Genomic DNA, 25,277 nt, shown 5'->3' on the forward strand with positions numbered 1-25,277 from the left:
TTAGGTAGAACACAACATTTTACACATAGGTATACATACGATAACACTGACACAACAGCGGTATACCAGTTTAAATTTGCAATTTATTCGCCAACCTGTCAGACAAATTCTAATGTACAGTGGCCTCAAAAAATATCTGAACGAGCACTTTAACGGCTTGACAATAGAGGCGTGTGCAGATATTTGTGAGCACCTTGGCTGCTCCAATATATCTAATGACGACTGTACATTTTACAGTCAAGGTATTAAATATCGATACGGACAGTGCCAAAAATATGTACACACTACGTGAATATATTGGCAATATGGTCGTGGATTTTTGGCACTTTGTCCATATCAATATGTAATCTCTGACTGTACCTTACATAAACAGGTGTTACCATAGATTCATTGAATGTAAATGTATTACAGGTGGGAGAATCAACTTTTTAGCGTCACTCGTTGCCATGGTTACGATTAGTTGTCCAGGGGACAAAAGTTCATTGAAATACTGATTTTATGGTACTTAAATGTATCAAACTTGCGTTTTTGTGGTCGTTATAACCAATGTCCATAATGGGCCCCCTACTAAGCATGTTAATAGAACGGCATACGTTTCTTCAAACAAACTATGCCTCTGTTGTCCCTTGGACAACGGGACAGGATAACAAAACAAAAAAAGTTGATTCACCCAGGTACTAGATATTAGATATGTAGTCTAAGAGAAACTCGTGCTTCGATTAGACAACTTATGTAGATGGCGTTGTACGACTCCGTATATTACGGTATAGATTGTCATGTTAGTAAAGGTTAGATTTGACAAATCTGCGCGTCATCTTGGATCACACGAACTATACCTTGGATTTGAAAACCACAAATCATATGGCGCCTTACATCGTCACTTTCTTCAGCTGTTTTATCTTATCTTTGGGCTTATAATGGTCAGTTAAGTTTGTTCTTCTTCTTATATTTATAGGATAGAAACGATACATTATGTAGTTAATGAAACGCAAAATAGTAAAACAATAGTTTATTATTTTAGACATAATTCTTTCTATCTGCAAAACGTCACTTCCTCAGACCTATTACAACAATTTACTCGTAATGTCGTTCGATCAACTAAACGCAATTCAATTTCAAGCACGACTTTAATAAATGTATGATATCGTGGTGCAAGTGCCACACCAGCCAAAGGAACTTGTTCCCTTTACAACGGGAAGGTGCGTGTACTTTTCCTGATATTAGGGCAAGTATACCTTATTCACTAGTATCAGATGGTGTTGGCTGGAGGGGCATTTGCTCCACCAGACATGTCGCATGAGAAAATCTACTTTTTATTAGAAAAATACACGTCCATAGTGCGTTGACCGCCGTACATGACCGCTATGTTACGTTTACACTGTGCATAGGATTTAACGCAGATACTAATCTGCAGTGGTTCCTACTGGTATGTCCTGTTAGCAACGTTTTAGCCAGATAAAGTAGTGGGTAAACAGGTTTTTTTTTAATATATATATATTGTCAAACATACGTTTTAATAAAAGTGGCTTGAATCGACGTAACAAATAGTATGCACTCGGCGTAAGATAAAGCTTGTACAGTCGCCATCAGATATATCGGAGCGGCCAATGTGCTCACAAATATCTGAACACGCCCTACATGCCTCTACTTACAGTAGGCGTTAGAATGTGTGTTCAGATATTTTTGACAACCTCGGTCGCTCCGACATATCTGATGACGACCGTACAAGCTAACTCTTCGTCCATGACAAATTGGTGAATATGAAGTGGCACAAGTGAAAACTTGACCTTATAAAACACTTTGAAAATAATGTATTTTTTTTTTGTTTCAGACTTAGAAAATAAAAATCTGTACATTTTTATGCATTACTTAATCTGTGCTTCGACTTTTTGACAATAGTACATATCCAGCATAAGAACCTCTACTCGCCTAAAGGCATAGTTATTTTGTATAAAACGTGATGATAAAATTACATTAGTGTTTAACAATATTTATGCACCCTCAAAATGATGTTACGTTACCCCATTATTATTATTATTAACCCGGAAAAAGGGCGTAAAACCGCACACTTTGTAAATTACGTCGCTAAAGTAGTTCAGGTTCAGTAAATCAGGGACCATTAGTACCAATACCGGTATTCGTTATCATCCAATTTTGATGAATCATAAAAACTATTTAGGTAATTACATTAATAATAGTATTCGATTAGTCTATTATAAAACAAAATCTACTTTAATAGACACCGAATATAAAACCGGTGTAGTAGTAGTAAGCTCTTTATTGTACAAAAAACAAATTATAAACTTAATTTACAGTTAAGGAAAGCTAAGTACAAATGCGAACTTGGCCTTTTACCCGTTAATTCAGATAAAAATTCGGTCCCTGGGCAATACTGCTAACTTCTGTATTTCTTATGCATTATTTACGCTGTCTTATGGCGTTATTCATAAACGCATTACAGCCTGAAATAGCTATGAATCGTTTGTCTTTATCTGTAATTTAGCCATATCCCCTCGTGTGGCAAGATGCCTCGAAATGGACGCTCTCTGACATCCGGCGGCCGCCATTTTAAATATTGAAAACTTGCCGCCTCGAGGCTGCGCGCCACGCGGCTCATTTAAAATATTGCTTTGCCGCCCGATGGGTTATGTATTTGTATAGGTACATAATTTTAATAATAATTCAGACTCGTATATAAATAAGGGGGTTAGACTTTAAAATAACAACTTCCTCTTGCTACCTGTATGTGCAGTGTTTGGCCCTTTTCCCAAGCACTAGTTATTTGCAACAGTTTATTAGGTACGCTAATAGATTATTCATCTTTAACATATTAGAAACTGCGCTCTAAATAAATATATTTTTAAGATCTACTATTTACAAGTTCTAACAGTTATATACACAGATCAATAATTTATTAAAAACAAAAATAAAAGCATTATCTAATCTCCAACTAACATTAAAGCATTTTAGAAGGCGAATAAACGAACACTATTATTACAATAATATTATGATAGCTGAGACCGGTATATAATACAAACTATCAGTTTCCAAAAATCGCATGCCTCATCATTGTTGTATGAAGAGCCATATGTAGAGCACTTAGCTGTAATGTGTTGTAGAACTTCTTTAGGGGGCGCCATCTACAAACGTTATGAGGCACATGACGTTGTTTGGAGGTTGATAGTACTTAATGAATTCTCGTCTCTAATAATGATAGCTTATCGCAGTATAAACAATCACAATGTTGTTCTTCTGATTATTCCAATAGTTCTATCATATCGTGACGTTCGGTAAAATAATAATCGTATAACATCAAATGTTTCGTTTTATATTTTATATTCGTTTACCCTGTATCAAATAAATGAAATAAATACTCGTTTTAAAAATACCGTATTAAATCGTTGTTACTAATCTACATTAAATCGAATTGTTATAGCCTCTGAAAACTCCTGAGCCGAACTGAATATAAGGACACTTGCATACAAATGATGATTTTTGGTAGAGTATAATGGATACATAGCCAGAAACATCTCTTGACTTGATTACTATCATAAATATCTGTTAGTATTAGAGTCTCAATACACTTTCATATAAGGAGCATAAGATAAGGGTGGTATTATGTAGATATACAAATAATTATCATACGCCGACCTCCTATATAAAACATGTTAAGGATGTCCCACAAGAAACAAAAATTAATATCTATTGTATCTTCCTTGAGCGATTTTAACTTCTTAAACATTCTCGAGCTCCGCGAAAAAACATAAAAACCAGCCATACCACCCCAAATACCAAGGATCAGCATCTATATACACAGGCTGTATGAGCAAATTTAATTCAACATCTGAGTAACGACAATATAATGTAACACACCATAACATCCTATAAAGTTAATTTCTCACGCAAAAGACTTATTTTTTAAGGTAAGATCGTAGATAAATATAAATGCTATAAATAGAAAGGCAATGGTAAATATTCTCGGCCGGCGAGCGCACGCGACTATGTGCCTACTGCGTTGAGATTAGAGTCTAATTTAGAACTCACGTGCGCACGCGCAGCTCTTGATATGCTAGTTGAAGCAGGTGACAGCAGCGGGACTGTTCATAGTCATTTATGATGCAACATCGTAACAGATAAATGTACCACAAATAAATTATTTAAGCATGATTAATGTTCCCAATTAAAGATATGTTGGCGTTTACCAACGATGTTAAATGTCAATGTAAGAACTGAAGTGTGCTGAATGCGCGATTAAAACATCATTTAAATTATAAACTACAATAGTTACACAAGAATTTAAAGTGATTGTAAACTAATAGGTGCATAAATTGAAAACTAATAACTGTTGTTTATTAGTTGCTGTACTCAGTATACTTGCATGAATTTGATAGTCAGATAAAAATGCTTGAAAATATGAGCGACACACTAGCGGTATAAGGTACTTACACCAGTTATGCCTCAGATGGCCCGGTTCTCTAAGCTTGTCTTCTCTCAAAATTTCATACTGGATTAATTTTGGCGTCCATGTTTGCTAGTGCCATAGACAAAACTGTAAGTTCATAATATAAATAACGATAGGCATTCTTCGCGCAAGTAGTTGGTAGAAGTAGGCACCTTACGCAATGTTGCAAGGCACAATTAAATGCTAATAAATCAAGGTCTTCTGCATTACCAATCGCTCATTCACCATAATTTCTGTCCAAGTCCAAACGTAACAGCCGAACTTTATCTAAGCTTTTATGTGTGGTGAAATTTTAATTGTTACGATATTGCAAGCGCGCTTAAAAATAAACCTTAAAAGTATCATAAAAAATGGTAAGTAAATTAGTAAATTGGCGTTTATTAGACTACGGGTCCGGTTCCCGAAGCTACGGGAACACATCGAACCATATTGCTGTTTAGGTGCAACAATGCGATTTTTAATCTGTCATTCGCTCAACTATCCGACGCCTTTGATCGCCCAAGCTACATGCGTCAGGTGAAAGCACCGCAACGCAGTACTTTGGTCTGAAAGCCAATTTTAGGTATCTTGCAGCTTCCAGCTCTTGAGGCCCCGTTGTCGTGGAGTTTACAAACTGGGTGGACGATTGAGTGGGGCGTGCGTCACGTCACACACGCACAGCACACACGCAGCAGCACACGCGTCAGTGCACGCTCCGCTGTGCGCCCGAGTCCATCTATATGCACGGGGGCAAGTGGACCCTGCCAGAGGACAGAGGGTCTCACGCGCCTATATGTAGGTGGGGCAGCGGTCGAGGCTGGTGCCGCAGGCGTCGCAGGCGCCGGCGGCGCGCGCGTTGACGAGCGTGCAGGCGGGGCACTCGCGCCCGCCCGACGTCAGCGGCTGGATGGAGGGGCCGCGCTTTGATTTGCCTGCGAATAAATGCCAGGGGGGTTCAATTTCGACACTAATTTATTTGATCCTGATTTTTTTTTTTGTTTTACAAAGAGGCAAAGTTGTTATTAAACCTCTCGTGCGAACTAAATATTGAACCACGAGCGTAAAGAGCGTTTCTTCGTTTAACACTGTACTTGCTTAAAAAAAATAGCAAACAGTTATTGCAGATCATTTATTGTGATATTGCTTAACTTATTGATAACAGTTATGTCGATATTTCATTTGTCAATAGGGATTGACTAGAAAAAGTTCTAGCTTATAGTTTGATGCTAACTTACCACACATCTCACACGCCTGCAAACTGGCCTTATTCAGGTATGAGCAGATCCCGCACTGCCTCCGTTCCCGTTTATCTTCCACCCGCGACTCCACCCTGCTGGCCGGTCTTTACCCATTCTGTTTTGGAGGTGCTAACTTACCACACATCTCGCACGCCTGTAGACTGGCCTTGTTGAGATACGTGCAAGTCCCACACTGCCACCGTTCCTGTTTATCTTCCACCCGCGACTCCACACTGCTAGCCGGTCTTTACCCATTCTGTTTTGGAGGTGCTAACTTACCACACATCTCGCACGCCTGTAGACTGGCCTTGTTGAGATACGTGCAAGTCCCACACTGCCACCGTTCCTGTTTATCTTCCACCCGCGACTCCACCCTGCTAGCCGGTCTTTACCCATTCTGTTTTGGAGGTGCTAACTTACCACACATCTCGCACGCCTGTAGACTGGCCTTGTTGAGATACGTGCAAGTCCCACACTGCCACCGTTCCTGTTTATCTTCCACCCGCGACTCCACCCTGCTAGCCGGTCTTTCCCCATTCTGTTTAGGCGGTGAAGGCCGCGAGTCCGTCTCGTCTAGGGATACTACTAGTTGTGCTTTCAAGTCGTAGTTCGGGGTTGTGCTTGAGACTGTAAGAAAAATAGTTACGGTATACACAACAATGGCACCGATTTCATGGAACCCTATTCACTCTGGCTTGCCTACAATTTTTCGCCCATAATATCAAATTTAATGTATATTGTATAGAAATGAAGGCCCTTTGTGTGCCAGTTTATAACAACAACTTACTTCTATAGTGTGTGTTACTGTAATAAAGTAGAACTAGTGGCTCTGTGAGGTCTAGACCTCGCGAAAAGTTTAGGAAATGCACTTACCCCCTTATTCATAAACGTGTACTAAAGTTACGAAGCCGCTAATAATCGTTTGTCCCTTTCCGACGTATTGGTATGATGGAAAGGGACAAATGATTATTAGCGGCTTCGTAACTTTAGTACACGTTTATGAATAAGGGGGTAAGTTCGTCGAGTAATTATCACAGTGAACTCACAATGGTCTTAAGCGCCACAGCCGCTATTGGCTCCGATTTCCGTATTTTGAATAATTTCCAAAATTTCGATCGACAAAAAATATATTTAATCAAGGAATATGGTCACAAGATTTCACGAGAATCGATTGAGAATTGCGACCTGTAGAAAACATCCGAAAATACGAAAGCATTTGAATTGAATTGAATTGAAATAGCCTTTATTGAAATTCACGAAAGCATTTGGCCCAAGTTAAAACAGAGATCTTCACTAACGCTTCGGTCAATTAGCATATTCACTGCCAAGAACACGTACTGTGTGTTCATTTTGTACTGGAAATGGTGCGCCCCGCACCGAAAGTGTTAAGAGAAAAAGGGTCTGTGCGGAAAGAGTAAAGTCGTGGAATATATGGGAACAGCATGTTTATTCGTGTGATGAGCATGGATATTTTTTCCTGAGTCATGGGTGTTTTCTATGTATTTAAGTATTTATAAATATTTATATATTTTATATGTCGTTGTCTAAGTACCCTCAACACAAGCCTTATTGAGCTTACTGTGGGACTTAGTCAATTTGTGCAATAATATCCTATAATATTTTTTTATTTATTACATATGATCGGATGATTCAACGAAGTAAATTTCAATCATTTCTTGTGTTTTACACTTGAAATGATAGGTATTATAAAACTCATAACATTCTCGTAAGTTTAGCAGCCCAGAAGCCTATAAAAAGGTCCCCCTTCCAGGATTTATGGAATTTCTTTTGTCTTGGCAAGTTAAGTGTGGGGTGACTCTATACGATTATAATAAAATCAACTAACCAGAATTGGATTTGGAATGCGACGTAGCGTGCCCATTCTCGTACGGTTTACTCCTCGGCTTCTCTTCGACGGGCCTGGCCGGTTTCTTCACTTTCTTAACCTCCGTCGCACTCGACACCGGCCCATTCACAGAGTTCTGCTGCTTTATCACATCCCTCCTATCTTTCACGTCCTTCTTAGTTAGTAACCTTACTTTATCAGGCGCTGTTTTAGGCGTTATAAGTGCATCTGCATTAGGGTTACCTACAGGCTCAGATTTCCTAATCTTTTTCTCTTCCGCCTGCTTCTTTAGCTGCTTAGCTCTCTTCTGTTCTTGTTCCTGCTTTAACTTCATTAAATTCTCATTTACTTTCGCCGTTCTGTACATTTCTTCGTCGTAGGACCGGTCGAGGTTTAAAGCTTGTAAACCATCTTCTAAGTCCAAAGTTGTTGGCTGGTATTTGGCCCTTCGTTCTTCTCTGTCTAATCTGTCCAGGGTCCTTGAATCTCTGTCTAGGGATGGTGAGAATCGGCTCCTGCTGTCTCCTTCTTGATCTTTGCTGGACAGATTCCTGAAAACATAGTCCCAGCTCTCGTAAGTGCCCATTCCATCTTCTCTAGCTTTGCTTAAGGCCGGCTGGGTATCGGATCGCGGTAAACTTGGTAGGGAGATATCGCTGAAGCCTGATTTGGAAGTGCTATTTCTTCTAGAGCTTTCTAGCTGCCTGCTTTTCTTGTGTCGGTCGTCGTCTCTGTGTCTGTCGTATTTTCCGTTTTCGTATATAGAGGGGGAGTCTAGTTCGATGAGCTGGGCTGTTGGCACTGCTGGGTACCTAGGAATAAACAGAAAAATATTATTGGACGTCACATGGAATTGTGTCTTGATGATGATGCATGGGGCATGCCTTATATTAGTTTTAAAAATGTAAAGAGACGTAATCATAATCTTTCATTTGCGGAAAAAGCAGTTATGCACCGTGGACTGGTAAAACCCGACAGATTTTAACCACGCATTTAGGTCATATGGACCAAAAAATATTATGAAATTTGGTCTAATTCAGCAAAAAAAAATGCGTATTCTGCACACTACACGTTATTTAATTTCACATCTTGGCAAAAAAAAACATTACAAAATTCAAATTCAAAAATTTATTCTGCAAGTAGGCCTCAAGGGCACTTTTACATGTAAATACAACATTTATAGTAACATCATATACAGACACTATCTCTATAACAAGACCGATTTCAGAAAACTTTTTATGACATTTTGGTCTCTAAATGTGGTCAAGAATACAACTTTAAAATCTATCGGGTTTTAACAGCCCACGGTGTATACAATGTTGTTAATGTAAAATATACATTTTCTAGATTCCACCTTTATCTAAACCGTCTAGGTATGCAGCATGCGTAACTAACAATGTTACAGAGGACTACACTACACTACATAAAATGTTTATCCCGAACATACGCGAACTTTATACCGATTATAGGTATTTTCATTCTTTGAAAAATGCAAAGAAAAATGTTTAATTGGTTAATAACGTATACACAACACTAATTATAAATTGCTTAACTTAAACATTTAAAAATATAATAACTATAATAATATAATAACTCAGCCTATATACGTCCCACTGCTGGGCACAGGCCTCCTCTCATGCGCGAGAGGGCTCGGGCTATAGTCCCCACGCTAGCCCAATCCGGATTGGGGACTTCACATACACCTTTGAATTTCTTCGCAGATGTATGCAGGTTTCCTCACGATGTTTTCCTTCACCGAAAAGCTAGTGGTAAATATCAAATGATATTTCGTACATAAGTTCCGAAAAACTCATTGGTACGAGCCAGGATTTGAACCCACGACCTCCGGATTGAAAGTTGGACGTCATATCCACTCGGCCACCACAGCTTCTTCAACATTTAAAAAATAACCTAAATTTAAATACCTGTAGTGAGGCGGATATCCATTGATCGGCACATTATTCGCGTGTTTAATCGGCGCGTACATCGGCGTCGGGATCATGTACGGCGCCTGCACCGGGTAGAAGTACGGCACCGGGTACGTCATCATTGGCACTGGGGGCATGGCCATGTTCACGTTGGCCATGTTGGCCATGCTGGCCATGTCGGGGTACATCATGGGGGGGAGCATGTAGGGGAGGACGGGGGTGGGCAGGTCGGGGGGGGACTCCAGGGGGGAGGGGTAGTCGCGCCGGGCGGCGGCCTCGAGCGGTACTGGCACAGAGATGTTTGAGTAGATTTCTGAAACAAGTACAAAGATTTTTTATTTATTATGTAAATAAGAAAAAAATAGGTGACATGTTTAAAATTTAATTTTCTCAAACTTGTAATGACTTATTTGAATTTACAACTAAACTCTTTCTTGGTGGAAACGCAAACCTATTTCATAAAAACGAGGTCTGCTCAGCTTAGACATTTCTCCCTCATTTCTCGGTCACGGTGGAAACAGGGCTTGATAAAATCGTGCGTTGAATTATAAATAAATAAATATAATAAACCGCTCCACACGACTGTACACTGTAGGGATGTACTGACCCTGCCCCTGTGCGGGGGCCAGCAGCCTGGCCGCGGTGGCCGCCGCGCTCGAGGCGCACGCCGCTCGCTCCCTGGCAACACGACTGTACACTGTAGGGATGTACTGACCCTGCCCCTGTGCGGGGGCCAGCAGCCTGGCCGCGGTGGCCGCCGCGCTCGAGGCGCACGCCACTCGCTCCCTGGCCACACGACTGTACACTGTAGGGATGTACTGACCCTGCCCCTGTGCGGGGGCCAGCAGCCTGGCCGCGGTGGCCGCCGCGCTCGAGGCGCACGCCGCTCGCTCCCTGGCCACACGACTGTACACTGTAGGGATGTACTGACCCTGCCCCTGTGCGGGGGCCAGCAGCCTGGCCGCGGTGGCCGCCGCGCTCGAGGCGCCCGCCACTCGCTCCCTGGCCACACGACTGTACACTGTAGGGATGTACTGACCCTGCCCCTGTGCGGGGGCCAGCAGCCTGGCCGCGGTGGCCGCCGCGCTCGAGGCGCACGCCGCTCGCTCCCTGGCCACACGACTGTACACTGTAGGGATGTACTGACCCTGCCCCTGTGCGGGGGCCAGCAGCCTGGCCGCGGTGGCCGCCGCGCTCGAGGCGCCCGCCACTCGCTCCCTGGCCACACGACTGTACACTGTAGGGATGTACTGACCCTGCCCCTGTGCGGGGGCCAGCAGCCTGGCCGCGGTGGCCGCCGCGCTCGAGGCGCACGCCGCTCGCTCCCTGGCCACGCTCGCCCATGTGCACCGCCCGCCGCCGCTCCATACCGCTTCCCATACGGATGCCATTATCTGTAAATATAATTGTAATGAGACAGGTATAGTGAAGATCCATCGCGCTGTTAGCGGTACAGTGGTTGTCCTCGGCATGCCCACCTGGCACTCGCACTGCGCGATGATGGCGTCCCTGCAGACGGCGGCGGCCGCGTCGGGGCAGGCGGGCCCGTCCAGCGCCAGGCGGCCCGGCCCGGCGGCGCGGTAGCCCAGCGCCTGCAGCAGGCTCTCCGCGCCCACCATGTGCGCCTCCACCTCGTGCTTGTAGAACCCGCTGTATAACTGGAACGTCAAATAAAACGTTTTGTGAAAGGTCAAATACTTGACATATTATCGATTTATTATAGTAAAGCGTGGTCAGTCCTGCGATCCCCGACCACGGTCGAGACTGTTCATTTCCAATCAGTCTTTGCGATTCTTGCGCAATATACAGAGATACCTGCTGGTTTTTTTTTAGCTGAAACAGGAGAAAGGCGACGAAACATTACAAAAATGCACTAAGGAACTTTTATCGATGACTCGTACTTATATTCCATCACTTCAACAGCCACGCATTTCTGTTCTTTGGACACTTCGCAGGTCTTTGTAAGACTGAATTTGCATCATGACGGCTGATAAGTGATAACCTATGTAACCCTTACCCGTATAATCCGGTACTCCAACCGCCAAGGCTGCGCCAGCAGGTTGGCCGCGTACCGCGCGATCGCCGCCCAGCCCTGCCCGGCGCGGTACGCGCTGAACTGAGACAGCTCCGTTATCGTACGCTGGAACACCTTGCCGGTCTCCGCGAGACCAAACTTGCATTCGTGTGGCACGATCGACAAGTACTCCATTATGTAGCCTGGAAAACGTAATATGATGTTAGACAACTTGCGTTGAACGTTGATTAAGTCAAAAAAGGGATTTAAGGAGTTTTTTAATCAGAAAGGATTATTGCTTATTACTATTAAATGGACATTACTTTAGGATGGAAATCCATAAGCAGGTTCGGATGCGAGCAACATAAATATTCATACAATTAACGTAAAGTAATGCAGTCGTGTTTACATGCCACGAAATGCGCAGTTTTAAAAAGCACTATCCGATCCGACAAATCAAACACTAATTCCGTTTTAAAACTTCTTTCTAATGCCGCAACCCTCTCTGAACAGACCCGGACTGCCCCTGGCCACGTTTGAAGTTGAAGTGTTCAGTCAGTAGATTTTGCTGCAAATTACTACGTACTTCGTGGCCGTACTTAAATACAAAATAATAATAATAAATAAATTTTATTGGCATTAAGGTAAGTACATTTTAGTGTTGAAGTCCCTGACTTCTGAGCTAGGTAAAAACCTGTGTTACAGAAGTCAGTGTCCTCTCCCAAACATAATAGTAACTATTAAGACATTAACCATTTTCATTTTAGACATAAAGAATAATCATACAACTATTTTTTATACTCGACGTTGAGCCTTGCAATGCTCAAGCGACTCCGCTGCGTGACGTCGTGGTCTACGTAAAGAAAATCATAATCAAACAACTGTTTTCACGCTCGCCGATGACGCTTACAACGGCATCCGCTTATCTTACCTTCTAACTTCTTCCGCTGCTGTAACTTCTCGGGGCTGTCATCCGTCTCCAAGCAGTAGTAATACAGGTTTGCTCCATCGCCATAGCGCCCTCGCCTCATACTCATACTCGTCCTCCAGCTTCTTTATCTGCTGTTAATTTTCGGCTGGTGTCCATCTCGAGGTAACCGCAGTGCACTCTAACCGCTGCCACAACCTGTCATGCCGCCTTTTACTCACCCTCCAACTTCTTCCTTTGCTGTAACTTCTCGGGGCTGTCATCCGTCTCCAAGTAGCTGTAGTGCGCGTCCTCGATCCGCCGCCATAGCGCCGGCAGCCGCTCGCGCGCGTCGCCCATGCCGCCCGCCGCCATCACCATATCACACGCCACTTGCTACGCACCTGGAGACATTAGAAAACGCATTAAACAATTAAGGGTACAGTTATTATGTTCGAGTAACTCTCTGGTACGAGTGGCGGTGTGAATCCCTGTGCGTCCTCCGACCTTAATATAGCTTAATTTTCTGACTGAACCGACGAATCATTTTTTTAACCTCTAACCTGTGTGCCAATCATTAAATAAATGCACACAAGCTGTTAACTTTTGCGCACAGGACAACTTGTATTTTTGAATCTGTGTACGACCCAAAAATCTGTAAAGGCTTGAAGCTCTCAAAGATTTTGACATCAAACCAAGTAGATTTTGTTTGATTTAAGTTTGCACAGAATTGAATATAACAAAATGAAGCGGTGTCATTATACGTCATAATTTCATTTGATTTTATTAGAAATTTGCCATTGATAATGACATTACTACATTTTGTCATTGTAAATGCCTTGCAGAGTTAGCTACCTAGTACTACTACTTTGTAGCCAGTAGCCACAGTAAATTTACTTTGACAATCCACCTATATTTCAAATTCTCTTTGGTAATAGTTCTAAATATGCATGCACGTTTGTGTACTATTTTAGTAAACAGGTTAGTGTGGTATTAATACTCCAGTTAACGAGTGATTGGTGCTGAAGCTTTGGTGCAGTGACGACCTAATTAAGTTGCAACACTATTGGATGGAAGAAAAACATAGTATCTACCTATTATCAACGAAATTTAATATGCACTGGTTTGACTGATTCGACATGAGGGTCCACAGCAAGCTCAGTTCTCCATAAAGATAAAGATAACTTTGTACTTACAATAAGATAGGTATATCTAGTCCTGTGTGTGTGTGTGTGTGTGTGTTCTGTGTCTGTGTGTGTGTCCTGTTTATGTAGCTACAGACACCAAAGTTTAAAAAATACAGCGAATCTAAGTTTTTCATACAAAACTTGTTTTTGCTCTATTTCGTTTGTTTTATTTTTATTTAATTTTGCTTTTTTTAATGTATATAGTCATTGTGTCGTTATGAGTTTGTCTCATTGTGTTATGGGCAAGAAGGCTGACATAAACTAATTACGGAACTAGATATACTTCATTTCATTGTATATGCAAAGTTTCATTACAATCCAACTCGTAGTTTTAAAATGAGAACGAAACTCCGTTCGAATAGGAATGTGAAATTCGGCCGAGCTTGCCGGGGACTCATAAGTACACGTTGTTCAAGAGATCAGAGGGCCTACCGCGAACCACGTTCGACGTGTTGCCTCTCTGTCGCACTTGTAAATTCGTACGTAAGTGTGACAAGGAGACAACACGTCGAACGTGGTTCGCGGTAGGCCCTCAGAGCGGAGCTGTATGTACATATCACTGAAAACAACTAGTATGTTATTATCAACATTTCAAGTAAGTACGTACGTTATGTAGTTTGCCGCTTAGGTATTCCCTCTCTGGAGTATTTCGAAAATATTGGTAATTTACATAAATTTCTTTTATGAAAACAAAAGTTACTCAATAATGATAATGAACTGCACAGCGCTGGTAAACAACGAGGACATGACTCAACGCGTAACCATAACAACACATGCTGTGCTATAACTAACGAATGTAAAGGATGACTAACTAGGTAATGCACGGATAGATTCAAGCTGACATTGCAGACTTTGTACTGACAGTCTGTGGGAGTGCCATAAACATCAAATTTCTATGAAAATTAGTGATCGACCGAAATTTCGGTTTCGGCAGGTATCATGTTTCAGCCGAAAGTTCTGTTTGGGTTAAAAAAACCGCCGAAGTTAGTCATCCTTTACATTCGTGCGTTATAGCAACTAACGAATGTAAAGGATGACTAACTAGGTAATGCACGGATAGATTCAAGCTGACATTGCAGACTTTGTAGTGACAGACTGTGGGAGTGCCATAAACATCAAATTTCTATGAAAATTAGTGATCAACCGAAATTTCGGTTTCGGCAGGTATCATGTTTCAGCCGAAAGTTCTGTTTGGGTTAAAAAAAACCGCCGAACCGTTTCTGCAGGTTTCGGCATAAAAATCATACGGCAATCGGCTTCGGTTTAGGTTTAGAAAAAAAAAATTGTTCGACACTAATGAAAATAGTAACGTTTATAAGTGTATACGTTTAGTGACACCCTTCAACTTTGTCACTTCAAAGTCTATGCAGACTTGCCGAGTTAGCTTAGGATTCTAGCACGTCTCACGCCAGAAGAACAGAGGGCCTACCGCGAACACAGAAATTCGCAAATTGCAGGCATTTTTCTCCTTTACACCAATTAAGGCGTAATTAGAGTGACAGAGAAAGAAATTTGTGAAAATGCGAACTTCAGTGTTCGCGGTTATAGTAATTGCGGGAGCCGGAGAAAGATACGCTCTAAGAAATAAGGGCTCTTAAATACGAAATTTTAAAAAGAAACGTGTGTTTTATTATAAAGTGGATCAATCACCTAAAAAAACGAATTTTGCGCCCTTTTCGCGACGGAAATGATTGTCCGGACCGGACTAAGGCAGTAAAGATAAAGACTACCTTTTTTTTCGTGTTGTACAAACAACAATGCAAAGGATATCGATCAGTGGAGCGAAACAGCCGCACAATGTGACTGATTGTGAATCAGTGAAGAGTGATTCATGTATCAGGTCATTAAACTGTGTCATACTCAATTTGAGCCTATCAATAAATTACTGATTAGTTGTGATGTTTTCAGGCAAATGGTATCTCATTGTTGGTAGTAGATAAGGTTGATTTCTAAATTGGTCACCAACAATAAGAACCCTTATGGTTATAATATAAATCCATATGGTCCATGTGTTATATGTAAATATTTTTTTTCTGTGCCAAGTAGTGTAGGAGAATGAGTAATAAAGTGGGTCCTAGCAAGAGCAGGGATAACACAAGGTTGATGAGAGAACCAATATTTTGTTACATACAAAATTTATGTTGATAGGAATTGTTTATCATGTTATTGATACCCTGTTAGGTAAAGAACACTAAAGCCTTAGAGGTCTAGCAAATTAAAAACTGTACACACCGTAGACCGTTTGTATGAGGACTAAGAGCATTTGCTTGGCTGAAATGCGCCTGCCTAGTTGGTCGCTGGCAGTGAAAATCATCTTCCTTGCGTTATCCCGGCTTTTTTGCCAAGACTCATAGGAGCTTGGCTTGGGAGCATGGGTCTGCTTGACAACTAATTCCGAGAATTAGCGTAGGCACTAGTTTTTACGAAAGCGCCGAGTTGATCACTGGCAGTGAATGTGTTAAGGGATAAATCAATGTAGCTCTACGAGTATAATACTTAACGATATAATTGAAACTTGTTTATGAGTAATGAATAGAATCAGGTGTATTTTTTTTTTGTTTTAAATTCTTTATGGGTTTTATTCACATTCTCAGATAAAATACAATAATAATGTATGCTGAAATTAAACAGTACACAGAATAGAATAGAACAAGAAATCTGAAGGAGAATATAGTTTTCATGTTGCTATAAAAATATTAATGGCTTTGTTAAATCAATATAACAACTTGTTATCAATTTCATGAGCTATGGTAAAGAAGATAAGATACATTAAATTGATAATTACAATGTATCAAATATAAAATTGTATCACTGAAAAGTGACTCACAAGGGCTTATCATTTATTCTTATTTAAACTATTTTGCTGCTAGAATCAAATGAGTCTCATATATTTAAGAAATTAAATTATATTAAAATTGGGCTTTATAACTAAGTTGCATGCTGAACAATTATAGTGGTGAATTTAAAGAAATCAAGTTTAATGGTTCTAATGAACTCAGTGGTTCCGAAAGTTGACCCATTTAATAAAAACTGCCACATTCGGGATCCTTGGCCGTCTCAAAAAGGGAGCATTAAATATTATTGATAATGCTCAGATAGCCCAGTCAGAATGTCTTCTTAGTTTTCAAGGCCCACTCAATATTCCCTAACGACCCATAGAATTTATATTGATATACTTACAAATAGTATCATTAAGATACCCACACAATGATGATGTTATCATTAAATTAAACAAATATGTTAATCTGAATATAATATTTAAATAGGTAGAGTCGAACCAAGCTAACTTTGCATGGCATTTGCAAGGACAAAGTGTGGTGATATCATCATGAATGTCAAATTTCTATGTAAATATGATGTTTATTATGACATTGCCTCACTTTGTTCCATTTATTTATTTAAACTTAATTGCACAAAAGAAAACATAATATACAACAGGAGGACTTAATGCCAAAAGGCATTCTCAACCAGTCAACCTTAAGACAAAACAGAGAGATTGTGTCTAATCAAATCGGTGCAAAGTTCTCTACTAACAATTCATCTTTGTTTATCTTATCTTATTTTTGATGGATTTACAGTGTAAACTAAGCGATACTTAAGGAACCGGACGTTTTTTGATGCTATAGAGAATTTTCATTATATGTAATGTTATGTAAATATAAACACTGTATTTTAGATAGGAAAAGATTTTTTTAATTATAGTCTAATAAGTAGATACAGTATAAATGGACTTTAGCTACTCAACTACTAAGCCAACTTTAGCACATTATGTTGCGGCCGCACATAACGGGATTCAGCTAATATTCATGATGGCATTTCTTGCTACCCAAGGAAAATGAAAGAGATGCCATCACAAACATTCACCTATCCCTTTTTGTCTGGCCGTACCATCATGTATGTAATAAAATTAGAATCTTATTAGAAAACTGTCTGACATATAATAATGTAATATGATAATGGCATTTTTATATTCTGCTTTGTAATAAAACCATATGTTTAGTTTGAAAGTTATGATTTTGTTTTCTATATCCAGGACTACGGAAATGACTTGTGTAATCATAGTATGCAACTATATTGGCATTTTTAATCTGCTAAGGACTTACAGTAAATACAAAAGAACTTTTTAGACCTATGTAATAAATAATACAAAAATATCTAACTGAAATAATTTTCTATAGACAAATTTAAAAAGTTCATAAAGCTGCATTTTCAATAGGTTGTATACTTATATGACTTAATGATGATATTTTTAATAATGTTTCATGGAATGAGAAAGAAGAAAAAGCACTTTCTACATGTCGTAGTCTTTTAACTTCCTGATAACAATTTTATTATGGGTAAAAAAAAACAACCCACACATCATCCCACATACCTAATTCACACTAGTCATACCCAGTTTCAAAGATTTTCGTTTTGTTTTTTATCAAAAACTGAACGCATTTAAATTAGGGAATAATATCTTGCCGCATTATGTACGAGGAACCCTTACCGCAGAACTATGCACCATTAACCTGACGTTTCGTGCACGAAAAAATATGTTAATGATCTCCATGCGACGTAGACGATGTAAAAAAGCTGAAGCTACTCACTACTTAGGTACACGCGCTAATAACACTCAGTAAACCTTGCGCCGAAATGTACTCACCATATAGGAAGAACATTCTTTTCCTGGATGTCAAAATTATTCCAATGCACTGAATGTAGAGCGGACAAAAATAGTTCACCAAAAATAACAAAGCCTGCTGCCAGCGCAACTTATGTTCCTTAATTACAAGTCTTTATGCGTCGCACCCTAAACATAATTATAGTTAAACCCAGAAAAAGCTTTATAATTAATGAGAAATTATTATTGCAATATGTGTTACAACAAAATTACGATTTTGTTTTGACATTTCCAGTTGACATTTTAGTACGATGCCATTTTTATTTCAGTCTATTGTCTATGATTACGTCGAGCAAGGTAGAGTGAGCAGCGAGTAAATTCGGCACTTTTTGAAAATAAAAAACGACATACCGTCAAAAAACTTAGTGACACGTGACGTGAGTGACACTAACATTTAAATTTTGATTTTTTATAAGATTTGAGGCAATATGGTTAAATATTTGTTGTTTTTAGATCCTATGCGGGAAGAAGAAATAAATAATTTTTATAAAGTACTTGTCTTGGATAATCTCGAGTCGTAACGTTCAACCGAAATGTAAACTACCCTACCCTATACAACTAATTTTATTCAAATTAATTTCAGGCTTGTCAATTGCACAGAAATTATTATAGAGGATATCCTAAAGCTTATCATCCATTGAGCTACTTCAGCGACGGAGAATATACCTATCAATGCCCTCCTGAAATGTCTCAGTAAGTATTTAAGTGCTCATATTATCTAAATACTGTTTTGTAGAACATCTTGCTGTTGAGAGTAACATCAAAATATAATATACCTATCTCTAGCTGTCTCCCTCAGCAAAAAGTGTCCAGAGAAAATGTTAATGAAATGTTAATAACAATAACCCTCACGTTATGTTATGAGCAATAAAAGATTTATTATGATAATACTCATGAATTTTATGTTTCAAACATTGAACTATTATTACTTAATAATAATAACTCAGTGGATCCAAAGCATAAGTTTTTTGAAATTAAGAGTTGTTACCCTTTACTTTATACTCAATTATTGATGTATCTGCCACTGAGTATTTATTTGTTCTTTTTATTCCAGTGTTTATTTAAGCTATCCAGCGTACCATATTAAATACAAGCAGCCGGCAGTTTTGAATATTACTCCAGGGCGAACATCAGGTTTTCCACCCTTGCCCGGACGCAGTCTAGCTCCTCGGTACAATAAACCACCCTGTAAAGCATACAGTCGTTAGAAAATTCAGCTGTATAGAAAACATCTATTTCGAATGACTATAATTAAATAATACAATTTTATACCGTGTTTTCAGTAAATTATCGTAGCAAACTTACCCAACATCATCATCATTGCCGTTTTCAATCAACAGCAAAGAATACAATACTCAATCAACAGTCTGATGTGAGTAGGCCTATATTTAGATCTTTCGTTTCGAGTATATGATTTCAGTCTTTATTTTCATACCCACAAAATGCTAGTTGAAAAAAATGGTTAATTTATTAGGAATTCGAACATTTAACCTATTTCTACAGTACGACATGAAAGAGTAGATATCAAAGAATACAATAGTCACTAGTAGAAATAAAATAAAATGGAACAATTTGTAAACAATTTGCATACAAATTTGTTGCCATATTTGAGCAATGATAAGAGCACTTTACGTCAAAAATGTGACTGTAACACATGTAACGAAGAAAGTAGCGCCCTCATTTATTTTCTATTTGTGTCGCACTGTAAATAATGTTTTGCATACTATAGGTCTACTCGAACTTGGTAATGAACTTTTCTATTCTGGTCTATGGATTTACGTCAAATTTTTATCAATGGGCAATGGCGCTAAAAACAAAATCACGATTGCCATAGGTGGATAAAATTCTGTTGTAATAACAATTACTAGTTTCCTGATGCTTTAATCTTTTTAATATGGATATTTTATTTATCGATAATAGACGTCAAGATGAAGTTGAATTATTTTACGAAGTAAGTTTTTTGAGATTTCATTTTGATATATTTTGATCTGTTCGCATTCTTTTCGAATTTACATGTTTACTGTCGCCTTATTATTTTGACAAAATTCATGTTTTTTCTACTTTATGAAGGCATGCCAGAGCCACAGGAACTACTACAGAGGCTACCCTAAGGCATACCATCCTCTAACTTACTTCCTAGACGCAGATTACATGTGGCAATGTCCACCGGATTTAACTCCGTAAGTAGTACTTACTAATGTAATGTAAGTAGTGCCTAGTACCTATAATTTTCCATGATGGTAACTGAGATTGCTCGCAAGAAAGTAATTAGTCACCAAAATTTATACACATACCAAAAGCCGCGTGCGCTAAACACACATAGGTATTATGCAAAGTACACAAAATAGAACAACGCAGGCCAATCTAAGGACATGCAGTCGCCGGTCGAACGTGCAGTATGCGCCTTGGAGGATTTAACAACTGGAGACGCCTTGTCTCTGTCTGTCATTTTCTGTACAAAACAGTCTTCAGATTTTTACGCGGGAGGGGCACGTCATATGTATGGCTATATATACGTAACATACAAATAGCCATGTCAGATAAACGTCCGTCCATACAATACATATGACCATTGGCCGAGATTTTCGACAGAGGGGTAAGCTCTTAAAGGCTACTCCCGTTGTTGAATACTCCAAGCTTTGCGCCGTAATATGCGCACCTAATCGGTCTATGTCCCTGCTGTCCTAGGCCGCTAGCTGATAGTTTTGGATGTAACTACTTTTATGAATTTGAGATAGATATATGATTTCCCGTACTCTACTTCTATTAAAAATACTCACCATCACAAACTTTTTCCCGCAGAACATACCTCAGTTTCCCGACGTTCCACGTGAAGTACAAGCAGCCGGCGGTTCTGCCGGGCAGCACGGGCCGCACCAGCGGTATGCCTGCCCTGCCTGGCCGGACTCTCGCTGGACGCTATAATAAAGCTGCTTGCAAGGCCTTTGTCAGATAGGCATCTGTATTATACCATCAACTTCATATCTATACCTATAGAGATCCGTCCCAACGGTTTGCCATCCCCGCTTAGCTTGACTATCACCGAGAGTTAATAATAAAGTTGATTGCAAGGCCTTTCTCAGGTAGATCAATACGGTCGGTATTACCATCGCTCCCAGATACTAAGACCCGCACCAAGTTTTCCAGACCTGTCAGACGCTATGCTTAAAAAGCCTTTTTCGGGTAGACAGATACAAAAGAATCGGTATTACCATGCGGTCATGCCCTTAGAGATTCGCGCCAAATTTTTGTGAACCCAGCTTGACCCACTTATGCTGGACGCTATCATCACCCATCACTTTAATAAAGCCTTTGCAATTGCAATGCCTTTCTTAGATAGGGCGATGTCGGCATTACCATCGCTCGTAGCACAGCTCGTAGTAACGAGATCCGCACGAACGGTTTGCCATATCCCTGCCGATGCCGGGGCGAACATGCAAGGCCTTTATCAAATATAAATATTTAAATACCCACATGACGTGGATCACCAGTGCTCTCAGATACAACAAGTTTAACTCGAAAAGCAATATTACCAATTCATCAAAATCTACCTGGCATTAGACAAAGGAGTACTAAATTAACAGCTGATATAGATGCGCTGTATGGTGCGTGCTTCGGTAACTGGATTTACTCGACTGTTAGAAGCTGTAAATTTTCACTACCTTACACCTCTAATTTACCTATTGCTTTGTGTATGATCTTACTGGATCACGAGATTATTTACTATTCCAGAAAGAATAGGTAAGTACCTATTACTGAAATAAATATCTTGCTCAGTTAAAAAACTTTCTTAACCCCTTAGATTTCCAGATTTCAAATTGTATGGTTTCAATAAATACCCAAAACGGAATTTCAGAAATAAAATACAAGCTGTAGGTTGTTGTTTTAGTTCAGTAGATAAAGTTAAACACGTGCCATAGATTATATCCTGAAATAGAAAGATGTCTCAAACTCCGATATCCTCGTCATGCATATTTTGAACTCGCTCAGGCCCATACTTCCTGCATGGTCTAATTTCAGCTCATTTAGTATCTGGAAAAAAAATGGCAATTTACTAAAGCGACTACCAACTGACCTCCCAACCCAAAAGGGGAAACTAGGCCTTATTGTGACTATCCATATTTCCTCACGACGTTTTCTTCTCCGTAGTTTCCGCAAAGCGAACGATGAGTCGGGTGAGTAGTTGTCGTAAAAACTAAAGGCTACGCCAATATTTCCAATTCTTGAGATTTGGTCATACTCATAGGTGATCAAAACACAAGTTTTTTTTAAAAATACGCAACATACTACAAAAAATGGAAGATACTTACAATATCAGCAATTTTCTTCTTAGAGCTGATTTCAATGTAGTGGTTCTTGTTACTCGTATGCTCAGTCAGTCTGTCGATTATTCCGCTGATATCCTGAGCAGATATTTGTCCGTCTTCGTCTAAGTCTGTACAAACAAACATAAACTTACATCATATACTGAAAGCTGAAAGATGTGATGATAGTAAAGAAAAAGCATTCGACGATGGATTCCAAGATTCGAACTGGCGTATTCAGGTTTCGTGGCTAACACCATATCATTCCATAAATATCCTCTAAGTCACCCGGTGACAGCGGCGCCTAGCCCCATTTCTCGATTAAATGCTAAACGCCTTGACCATACTGACATCTAAGAGCGAGCAGTAAGTGCTTGCACCTCCATCCGAATTCCCTTAAGAACACAAACATATGCACTTGGGCTGCCTTGGTAGAACAGGAAAAGTGGGGGAAAATGGGCTGTAAAGTTACAGTATAAGCACCATTTTTTTCCTAATTTTAGTTATTTTTTATACCACGTCAGTGGCCAACAAGCATACGACCCGCCTGGTAGTAAGCAGTCACCGTAGGCTATGGACGTAATATAGTTTATGTTGACGCATTCTTTAACAAGGCAATGAACCCTATTTTCCCCCATCCAGTACCGCATTTATCTGCTAGGCCAGCATTTCCTAAACTATGGGTCGCGAGCGAGTATTGTGTGTGCCCTGAAACATAAGACGACATTCCGACCGATCCGGCTAACTGTGCATTATCATTATCAATAATATGACCATAAATTATTTTAAGAAAACGTGGGTCAGAATCAGAGCCCAGTCAACTTTGGGAACCACCGTGCTAGGCAATCCATATACATCAGCTGCAGCTATATCAGATGGGGATAGAAATTCGTCATATAAACGTGCCCATAAGAAACAAATTACCGTAAACCCTAAATGCCCATTCCGCTTTCACTTCCACGGGGCATTCGGAGCTCATAGCCGAACACAGGTCTAGCAGGTCCTCGAATGAGAAGCACTCGTCCTTTTCGGAGGAAAACACTCTGAACAGCCGATCTTGAAAAGGGTTATTCTGAAATTAAAGAATTTACGTAGGTACCAATGCGAATTAAGACCCGTACCTGCCTGACCTAGGTAACCTGAGTTAAACCTAACAATTAGTTTTTTGGTGTTGTGGTAAAACATGGTGGTGGTGAAAGGATGGTGCTAGGGTGAAACAGTAGATAATATATAGGTAAATAAGGAAGGTCCCACTTGAAACGGTCCGCCACTCGTGAACCATATCGAGTGACAACCTAAACTCTTTTATTCCAAAATAAATGAGTAAATGGAAATCAATCTTGATTATTACCTACACGGTTCACTATGGCCGTAAACAATGTTTTGGTTATCGGACAGTATGCCGCTGAAGTTTCTTCATCACCAGTCGCGTGCAACAATGATGAAGCACAGACGCGCGAATTTGTAGAAGTATCAACATTCTATATTTTACTTTTCTCTGTCTCCACGATAACGATTTTATTACGAGTCGCACTGTCCATTAAGTTGAAAATAAATAATTTAAATGTTCACTTACTCTTAGCACATCAAACTTTTTCAGGATTTCTTCTTTGCTGAATCGGTGATGATAGTTGGCTTTAATTTTTTCCGGATCGATAGAATATACCTTTTTCATTAGACTAAAACAAAAGAAAGTGATGGACAATTTTTACACATTTATAATTTTAGTGGAAGCGAGAAAACGAAGTCGTTTAATTTCCGAGATATCAGCAGTCAGTTAATCAGCAGATCCACAAGAGGGGGTCGCTCTACCTACCATCTGATCTTACGATTCCAATAGGTGTCTACGACGCTCGCGTAAGTCCAAATTTAGCATATACTTACTACTACTATAAGCCCGGGTCTCCTACCGTAAGTGTTATTAACCTTCTTACCTGAATGAAACCCAAAACAATGAAAGATATATCTTACTATAGTATCTCTCCTTTATGCAGATAAGTTAACGTTGTATAATCTTCTAAAATATCCTGTGTAAGCCCAGGATACGACTGCGATCCACCCATATTGGCGTAATGTACACAACACAAAAAAAAACAGTAATTCCACTTGTAACGACAATGAAAGAATGTTTCCAATGCTATATTATCTTATCTTGTAATAACGCACCGTGTTGTTAATTGGCGGAATGAGATAAGCATAGTACTCTTATTTTATCTAGGAATAAAATCAAACTAAGCTGCAGTGTAAATGAGAGTACCGATCACTAGTAAGTCTGGTTGATCAGGCAGGAAACTGTTCTTGATGGTAAATTGCAGATTTTTTTCCTTATAGACAAATTGATAACATGTCGATTTTTTGTCCATTACATTTAAATAGAAAGTGGAGAGCGCCTGTTTTTTTGTACCACGACGGTGGCAAGCAAGGCCCGCCTGATGGTAAGCAGTCACCGAAGCCTATGGACGCCTGCGACTCCAAAGGTGTTACATGCGCGTTGCCGACCCTTTAAAAATCTGTACGCTCCTTTTTTGAAGAACCTCATACTGTAGACCCTCGGCGGGAAAACCTCGGCAGGTAGCTCATTCCACATCCGAGGCGTGCGCGGGAGGAAGTTCCTCCTAAACCGCACAGTTACTTTACGAGAAAGTTAAAAATGTTTAAACTGTTTGAATTTATAATAAGCTAGCGCCCCGCCCAGACTTCGCACGGGTTACACGAAACAACAAATTATACACTTAAACCTTCCTCAAGT

General features: G+C 39.9%; 3 protein-coding genes across 4 annotated transcripts; 1 reads left to right on the forward strand and 2 right to left on the reverse strand.

The window, feature by feature from the left end:
* Positions 1 to 994: 994 nt before the first annotated feature.
* On the reverse strand, positions 995 to 18,438 carry LOC133527801 (protein tamozhennic). 2 transcript variants are annotated; one of them, XM_061864978.1, is made up of 9 exons: positions 18,207 to 18,438; positions 12,617 to 12,778; positions 11,471 to 11,670; positions 10,932 to 11,111; positions 10,709 to 10,847; positions 9,451 to 9,766; positions 7,526 to 8,337; positions 6,100 to 6,306; positions 995 to 5,373 (listed from the first exon to the last, which is right to left on the reverse strand). In XM_061864978.1, the coding sequence occupies exons 2-9, from the start codon at positions 12,753 to 12,755 to the stop codon at positions 5,231 to 5,233; spliced, it is 2,136 nt and encodes a 711-aa protein (XP_061720962.1). In that variant the 5' UTR covers positions 12,756 to 12,778; positions 18,207 to 18,438; the 3' UTR covers positions 995 to 5,230. The 2 variants fall into 2 exon arrangements, with proteins under 2 accessions (XP_061720962.1, XP_061720961.1); XM_061864977.1 differs by lacking the exons at positions 995 to 5,373; positions 18,207 to 18,438 and adding an exon at positions 18,151 to 18,181 and having other exon boundaries at positions 6,067 to 6,306.
* An 82-nt stretch (positions 18,439 to 18,520) lies between these two features.
* LOC133527803 (uncharacterized) lies at positions 18,521 to 22,099 on the forward strand. The gene is made up of 6 exons (XM_061864980.1): positions 18,521 to 18,715; positions 18,808 to 18,917; positions 19,279 to 19,412; positions 20,138 to 20,175; positions 20,295 to 20,404; positions 21,027 to 22,099. Exons 1-6 carry the CDS (start codon positions 18,653 to 18,655, stop codon positions 21,178 to 21,180), a joined length of 609 nt encoding a protein of 202 aa, XP_061720964.1. The 5' UTR covers positions 18,521 to 18,652; the 3' UTR covers positions 21,181 to 22,099.
* Positions 22,096 to 24,843, reverse strand: LOC133527802 (calcium and integrin-binding protein 1-like). The gene is made up of 5 exons (XM_061864979.1): positions 24,500 to 24,843; positions 24,105 to 24,207; positions 23,453 to 23,600; positions 22,535 to 22,659; positions 22,096 to 22,256 (listed from the first exon to the last, which is right to left on the reverse strand). The coding sequence occupies exons 1-5, from the start codon at positions 24,589 to 24,591 to the stop codon at positions 22,146 to 22,148; spliced, it is 579 nt and encodes a 192-aa protein (XP_061720963.1). The 5' UTR covers positions 24,592 to 24,843; the 3' UTR covers positions 22,096 to 22,145.
* Between the last annotated feature and the right edge of the window lie 434 nt (positions 24,844 to 25,277).

This window comes from Cydia pomonella, chromosome 18 (genome assembly GCF_033807575.1).
Source record: "Cydia pomonella isolate Wapato2018A chromosome 18, ilCydPomo1, whole genome shotgun sequence".
Taxonomy (NCBI): Eukaryota; Metazoa; Arthropoda; class Insecta; order Lepidoptera; family Tortricidae; genus Cydia; species Cydia pomonella.